Source organism: Lactuca virosa, chromosome 5 (assembly GCF_052849685.1).
Source record: "Lactuca virosa cultivar CGN04683 chromosome 5, Lactuca_virosa_CGN04683_v6, whole genome shotgun sequence".
In the NCBI taxonomy this organism is placed as follows: domain Eukaryota; kingdom Viridiplantae; phylum Streptophyta; class Magnoliopsida; order Asterales; family Asteraceae; genus Lactuca; species Lactuca virosa.
In genome coordinates, this window is record NC_136430.1 from 323,304,993 (window position 1) to 323,312,401 (window position 7,409).

The window sequence follows — 7,409 nt, forward strand, 5'->3', positions numbered from 1 at the left end:
TAAATAAAAAAAGCCCAATTTATAGACATGTATAAGTTTGATGCTCCTAAATTAATATCATCCAGACATGTATCAGTTTGATGCTCCTAAGAGCACTAGGTGTGAACAACTAGATGTAACACTATTTTGGTGCCACATCACATGCCACATCATCAATGGTATTATAACACCAAGTGGGGAAACGGTCACCATGTTGTATCTTGTTATGACACCAACTTTTTTTCCATTTTATAATTTTTTTTTTATTTTTTTTATTTTTTTTTAATTTAGACAAATATTTTTTAAATATAACATAATAAATAAAACATAATGTTTAAAAATTATAAATAACATATAATAATTTTTAAAGATTAAAATTAAAATAGAGATTAAATTACACATAACATCCAAAAACAAAAAAAGAAATAACATCCAAATTCAAAAAAATAAAAAATAAAAAATAAAAAAATACAACGCTATTCGTTATCGTTATTGTTACCGTAGAAGATATAATCCGCCAAGTCCTCTCGAAGCTGTATGTGTTTATTTGCGTCCTGAATGTCAACAACGTGATGCAAATAATCTGCTGTTCCTGGTTGAAACTGAACTTGTCTGGGCTCCGTTGGGATATATTGTGCAATATTTCGCCATTTATCTTCTACTACCATGTTATACATTATGATACATGCATACATAAATCTTGAGAAGCAACAGCCTCTAAAACCAACGAAGGTGATCCATGATGACCACTTGCGTATTGCCCTTTCCATGCTACCGGACAATTTTTCCATTTCCAGTGTGTGCAATCAATGCTTCCGATCATTCCGGGAAACCCATGGCGTTCTTCATGCGCCGCATACAATTCTTGCAAATCATGCAACGAAGGTTTCCGCAAATACACGTCTCCAAATGTTTCAACAACACCCCTTGACAATGTATACAAACTCTCCCTTGCGGTTCTTTCGGACATTCTCATATAGTCGTCCATGGTGTCGGGTGACTCCCCCATAGCCATCAAACGAATGGCCGCATCACATTTCTGCAACGTTGTAAACCCTCGTCTACCTCTAACATCATAAATTAACTACAGTTTAAAAATATATTGCATATGTTGTAAAATTAAAGAAACATGTAGTACATTTTTATTTATTTTGTATAAAAGTATAGTAAAGAAGCGATACCGGTTTTCCAAGGTGTTGACGATTCGTAAGAACACATTCCTACGCAAACGAAATCTTCTTTTGAAGTCATTCGCCCCGTATACACAATTATCCGCAAAGTAATCGCGATATAGATGTTCGTGTCCTTCCTCGCGATTTCTGTTTAACATCACACGTCTTGTTAGTAGCGGGGCTGAGTCTGGTTGTAGCAGGTCGGTAGTGTAATAATGATACATCATTCTGAAGAAAATATCGTCATCTGAATCATCGGACGAGTCGAAAGGGTCCATATTTTTTTTTGAAGAATTGAAACTATGTAGAGAGGAGAAGAGAAATTGTGTGAAATTTTTTATAGAATAGTAGGTATTTATAGGGTAAATGATTTTTTTTATACCGTTGCCATTTAAACGTTTGAAAACGTTTAAATTTTGTGCGTTTCATCCAGTCGCGACGGCAACGAGATGCAACCTCGACGAGCAAAAACGAGTAGGGGGCGGTGTTCCCCCGTCACGACGCCGTTGAGGCGTGCCACCTCATCCCCGTTTCTTCTCGTTTGGCCCATACCGCATAGTCTAAATCAATATCATCCATTCTTCAAAGTTCAAACAATCATGTGTGAATGACCATTGCAAGATTCTTTTAACCATTTTTACGGGGGAAAGGAACCCAAAGAAGACTAGAATTACGCTTCCTATTTTTTATATGACCTACAAATCGTATTCATATTACTTTCGTCATTTTAAATCAACATCTTGACACGATTAGCGATTTTCTAACTAAAACCAATTAGTCCAAAGTGCCATAATTTGGTAAAAACTGGGGATGTGATTTAACTCAAAAGGCGAGTACAACTCCTCATTTAAAGAGGGAGCAAAAAAGCAGATTGTCAGCATTGGCGTGCATATCATAGCAGATTGGGCTCTCGGGGTCTTCATCCTAATCACTACAACCCCCTCTCTCAATCTCAATCTCTGCAAAATACAACTCAAAATGATTTCACCCAACACAACATAAAATCAAAACAAAAAGATTACAACTTGAAAGCAGTATTTCATCTTTTCTTTAGTGGTCCTTTTCCTCAAGATTAGGGTTTTGAGATTAAAGGAAAAAAAGAAAGAAAAAGGGTAAAGATTCTGAAGAAAGAAAGAGTAGTGACTCTCTGGGATTCTTTACGAAACTGGGTAAGCACTTGAGCAGCACAGACGTTGGCTTTTAGTGTAAAATGGTTTCTGCTTTTGAGTGGACACAGAATATGGAGAACAGCTTGTCTTCTTCTAATGGGTGTTTGTCTGTGTGTTTTTCTTTGGGTGGGGTGGGGTTTTGTCTCTTTTTTGCATGCTTTGTTGTTTTATGTTTTCTCTATTCTCTAATACAGTAATACACTAATACACCCAAAGCTTCCATTTCTGTTATCTCAAAAAAATAAAAGAAACTGTTCATGTGATGCTTGGTGCTCTGTTTTTCCACAGAACTTGCTTCAATCGGCTATCGTGTTCTTCACCTTTTTCTCTCTACGGATCCACATATATGAAATATTGTAATGTAAAAGATGCTGTTTTGTAAGTATTTCGAGGTGGGTTTACCATTACAAGTTGATGCCGTCAAAAATTAGATTGAAAAAATAATAATAATAACTATGAGATTTTGTCTCATGATTCTTAAATTCAAGTGGGATACATACAAGATTTTTTTATTTGATTCTGCTTAAGTAAGCATCATTACATATGGGTATTCATTGAGTTAACTGATTTTGTGATCTTTTTTCTCTCATGTTTCCATTATTAAATTGCTTCTACTTGTACAAAAACAGAGCAAGAGATGCTTATTGTCTGCCGTTTCCATGGCGTATTGAAACTGATTCCAAGATGCTGTTTTCTATCTGTTTTGCAGGGTTTCTCGATCTTCAACGGTAATCTGATCTCCTTAGTTTAGGCTTCAAAGTTGTAGGTTTTTATTTTTTTTTCTCTATTTTCAAGATTATAATTAATACAGACAAGAAAAAACACAGTGTGTTAGTTTTTAGAGAGAAATTATACAAAAATAGAAGGGAGGTGGGTGGGTTGAGTCAGATTTGTGCTTGTGGGGTGTCTCATTTCATCTCTCTTACTCTCTCTCTAACTTTCTCTCTCTACTGGTATTAAAGAAAGAGAGAATAGTTTAGTCAATAGTGAGAGGAGTGTGTGTTACTGTTGTGTTTGTCTCCTGGGCTAGCCGGGTTCGCCCGGAGTCCGTGGGCTTTGCCGCTGAACCAGGACGCACTTTCTTTGATCCCATTTATCTCTTCATCTTCTTCATTCTTCATCTTCAAGTCATCAACAAAATCAATCCCCCATTTTCTCTCTCTACGTTTCTCACTCTTCTGGTGTTAAAGATTCTCTTCAAGAAATTTTTATATATATATTCTCACCCTCGACTCAGATCTTATTTCTTCTTCCTTCTTTGAAAAATCCCCCCACTAAAAGTTCATCAAAAAATCTTCAAAAAAAAAATCCACCCACAAAACAATCAACAAGAAATTTCAGAAAACCCAAAAATCTTTCGTCAGGAGTTGTTGAAAAACGAACCCAACTTGAACTTGCTTTTCTCCTTCATTTCTAGGTTCTAAGGTGTTGAAATTTGGGGATGTGGATGATCTTCACTTGCTTTGAGCTGAAAACAAGATAAGCAAGTTTTGAAGAGAAGCTACACAAGATGAAGTTCATGAAACTTGGATCCAAACCCGATTCGTTTCAGACTGACGACAACAATATTTGGTAAGCATTTTGATGAACCCTAATCAGTGATTTCCTGTTCTTGTTATCTTTAATAATGGTAGCATTAGTTGATTTCGATTATAATTTATTGCCTGGTGTTAAGATCAAAAATAAAGTATTGCTTAAAATCTAAGACCCGATTGCAATTTGCAATACAGGTATGTGGCTTCTGAATTGGCAACCGATATTGTCATCAATATAGGAGATGCAAAGTTCTATCTACATAAGGTAAAACCAGCCTGTTATATCAGTTGTACATTACTGCATTACAGTTGTACATTGTAAGTTTGTAACTAAATCCTCACATGTCACATCACAACCAATGTGTATTCTTTCAGTTTCCTTTGTTATCAAAAAGTGGTCGTTTACAGAAGCTAGTAGCAAGCACCAATGGTGGCATTGGGGACGAAATCGTCATTCATGACATTCCCGGTGGGCCCGCTGCATTTGAAATATGTGCCAAGTTTTGTTATGGCATGACGGTAACCTTAAACGCCTACAATGTTGTCACTGCTCGATGTGCAGCCGATTACCTCGAAATGCATGAAACAATGGAGAAAGGAAACCTGATTTACAAAATCGATGTGTTTTTAAACTCGAGTATTTTCAGAAGCTGGAAAGATTCAATCATAGTACTTCAAACAACCAAATCAATGATGATGTTGTCTGAAGAACTAAAGCTAGTGAGCCATTGCATTGAGTCAATAGCTTCAAAGGTATCGGTTGATGTTTCAAAGGTTGATTGGTCGTATACTTATAATCGGAAGAAGCTTCCGGAAGAAAACGATAACCGTATGTTAACTGGAGGACTTAGGACAATAACTGTCCCAACCGATTGGTGGGTGGAGGATCTTGCTGAGCTGGAACTCGATTTGTACAAAAGGGTTCTTGTTCATATAAAAAACCGGGGTTTAGTACATGATGAAGTGATTGGTGAAGCTTTAAAAGCTTTTGCTTCTAGAAGATTACCAGGGTTTAACAAAGGGGTGATACCCAGTGGTGATTTGGTAAAAACTCGATCCATAGTCGACACGATTGTATGGCTTTTACCCTCTGAAAAAGGCGCAGTTTCTTGTGGTTTCCTGCTTAAACTGTTGAAAATGGTGATTTTGGTTGATTCGGGTGAAATGGTGAAGATGGATTTGGTTAAAAAGATTGGTCAACAACTTGAGGAGGCTTCGGTTCATGATCTTTTGATTCGGGCTAAAGAAGGTGGGATTGATTCCACCATTTATGATGTGAAAACGGTTCAGAAAATAGTTGAAGAGTTTATGGTTCGTGATCAAGATCGAAATGGGGAATTTGAAGTAGATGGAAATGAGATTCAAGAAGTGAGGAGGTCAACCGGAGGGATATTATCAGAAGCTTCAAAATTAATGGTTGCTAAACTTGTTGATTCTTACCTTGCTGAGGTGGCGAAGGACCCGATTTTACCTTTATCAATGTTTGTCGATCTTGCTGAAACAGTTTCGGTTTTTTCAAGACCAGCTCATGATGGTATTTACCGCGCCATTGATATGTATCTCAAGGTAGAACTACTTTTAACATCCCAGTACAACCTGTCCTGTATACTGTTCTGTCCTGTACTGTCCTGTCTAATCTGTATGTCTATTTTGATACAGGCGCACCCTGGGATTAGTAAAAGTGAGAGGAAGAGAATCTGCAGGTTGATGGACTGCAAGAAACTTTCAGTGGAAGCATGCATGCACGCGGTTCAAAACGAGCGGCTGCCGCTGCGTGTGGTGGTGCAAGTTCTGTTTTTTGAACAGGTCCGGGCGGCAGCTTCCTCCGGGAGCAGCACACCGGACCTCCCGAAAGCAATCAAAGATCTGAACAGCACCTCCCATGGGAGCTCAAGGTCAACCAACACCAACACAGAAGAAGATTGGGATGCAGTTGCTACAACTGAAGAACTTAAAGCTTTAAGGGGTGAGCTGGCATCCCTGAGACTTGAAAGAAACGGTGGTGGACATGCAAAGAGCCCTTTAGCTGACAGGAGTTCTGTTCATAAGTTGAAAGGTTTGGTTGCAACTAAGAGGATTTTGACTAAAATATGGTCGAGTAAAGGTGGTGGGACAGGAGAGAATAGTGGGTCGGATTCTTCTGGAAGTCTTGGGTCGGGTAACCGTGATGAACATGTGAAAATTGTATCCACTCCTTCGAGAAAAGGGCGGCATTCGGTGTCTTGATAATTTGATTTTTATAATGTTTTTGTTAATGGGGGATGATAAAAGAAGGTAAGGTAGAGATGATGAATTGATGATGGTGTAAGTGTTTTTTTTTATGTTAGGAGATATCATAAGTTGTAGTAGTAAACTAGTAAGAAACTAAGAATCTCTGAAAATGGTGGATGTTTTGTGTTAGGGTGAAAAAAAAAAGTTTATTTAGGGATATTGGGGTAAAAGAAGAAACCCTGGAACTAGAAGTTGATGAAATCTAACAGATATCTAGTACCAACTTGTACTTTTGATTTTAATCTATAATGAAGTAGCATGTATTGGTATTGTTGGTGCGTCTTTTTATTGTCGTTTGTTTAAATTTTGTGTGAAAATCGTTTTTTTACATTGTTTTGTTGATAAGTAGTTCTTGCCGTTCTTGGTGGTTTGATAATAGATTACTTGAGTTATTGCCTTATTCGGTGGCGATGCTCTAATATTCCTAAAAATAAAAATAAAAAGTTCTTTTTTTAATGGATTAAAATTCTAATTCTAAACATGTAATAAAATCTGTATCTTGCTTTTGTTAGTTGTATTGTTACATCCAAATTTCGGGCTTTGTCACTGGCCAGAACAGTTTTAGAGGTTTATAAGTCAAGGGAGCTGATTTCGTACACATTATATTTTTGTCATACAGATTACATTTTTGTCATTACACAACAATTTTAACAATTTTTATTTTGCGAAAAATTGTTAGCTACGACGCTGTTATGTAAGAATCAATTTCTATAAACAAATAAAGTTCAAGTTCAAGTTGATTTCTAAAAAAAAATATGTATTTAATAATAAAATATTCAATATATATATATATATATATATATATATATATATATATATATATATATGGAAAAGTGAATATACCCTTAAGGGTATATAAGCTTAGGTACCCAAACTCACCATACTACATCGTTTTGTATCATATATAGACATTATAATCATCCAATGTTCTTATAATTCAACTTCTAACTTTAATTACTTCAAAGATTTTTATAAATTTCATATTTATCTTCCTCTTACATAATTATCATTTTCAACAATAATATATATAGCCTAGTAAGTGTTCGACAAAAAGATGTGATGTAAGAGGAAAATAATAGTGAAATTTTAAAAATATTGAATATAAATCAAGTTAAGGATTGAAGTTTAACAATATTATAATGAATATATCAAACAAAACGACGTATTATTATGAGTTTGAGTACATAAACTTATATACCCTTAAGGGTATATTCACTTTTCCCATATATATATATATATATATATATATATATATATATATATATATATATATATATATATAT

General features: G+C 35.6%; 2 protein-coding genes across 12 annotated transcripts; one reads left to right on the top strand and one right to left on the bottom strand.

Moving 5' to 3' along the window:
• Window positions 1-655: 655 nt before the first annotated feature.
• Window positions 656-1,429, bottom strand: LOC145113159 (uncharacterized). The gene is made up of 2 exons (XM_079049280.1): window positions 1,161-1,429; window positions 656-1,046 (listed from the first exon to the last, which is right to left on the bottom strand). Exons 1-2 carry the CDS (start codon window positions 1,427-1,429, stop codon window positions 656-658), a joined length of 660 nt encoding a protein of 219 aa, XP_078905406.1.
• Window positions 1,430-1,991: 562 nt separating this feature from the next.
• LOC145115371 (phototropic-responsive NPH3 family protein NPY2-like) lies at window positions 1,992-6,406 on the top strand. Of its 11 annotated transcripts, XM_079051649.1 has the most exons (7): window positions 1,992-2,320; window positions 2,609-2,712; window positions 2,950-3,048; window positions 3,738-3,892; window positions 4,051-4,120; window positions 4,231-5,421; window positions 5,515-6,406. In XM_079051649.1, exons 4-7 carry the CDS (start codon window positions 3,831-3,833, stop codon window positions 6,079-6,081), a joined length of 1,890 nt encoding a protein of 629 aa, XP_078907775.1. In that variant the 5' UTR covers window positions 1,992-2,320; window positions 2,609-2,712; window positions 2,950-3,048; window positions 3,738-3,830; the 3' UTR covers window positions 6,082-6,406. The 11 variants fall into 11 exon arrangements, with proteins under 11 accessions (XP_078907775.1, XP_078907777.1, XP_078907778.1 ...); XM_079051651.1 differs by having other exon boundaries at window positions 1,992-2,712; window positions 2,950-3,086; XM_079051652.1 differs by having other exon boundaries at window positions 1,992-2,712; window positions 2,950-3,082.
• The last annotated feature ends 1,003 nt before the right edge of the window (window positions 6,407-7,409 follow it).

Coding starts and splice junctions, on each gene's coding strand:
- LOC145113159 (XM_079049280.1), bottom strand. CDS start 1,429: ATGGACCCTTTCGACTCGTCCGATGATTCAGATGACGATATTTTCTTC. Junction 1,047..1,160: donor GTCAACACCTTGGAAAACCG/GTATCGCTTCTT, acceptor TTATGATGTTAG/AGGTAGACGAGGGTTTACAA.
- LOC145115371 (XM_079051651.1), top strand. CDS start 3,831: ATGAAGTTCATGAAACTTGGATCCAAACCCGATTCGTTTCAGACTGAC. Junction 3,893..4,050: donor ACTGACGACAACAATATTTG/GTAAGCATTTTG, acceptor TTTGCAATACAG/GTATGTGGCTTCTGAATTGG. Junction 4,121..4,230: donor CAAAGTTCTATCTACATAAG/GTAAAACCAGCC, acceptor GTATTCTTTCAG/TTTCCTTTGTTATCAAAAAG.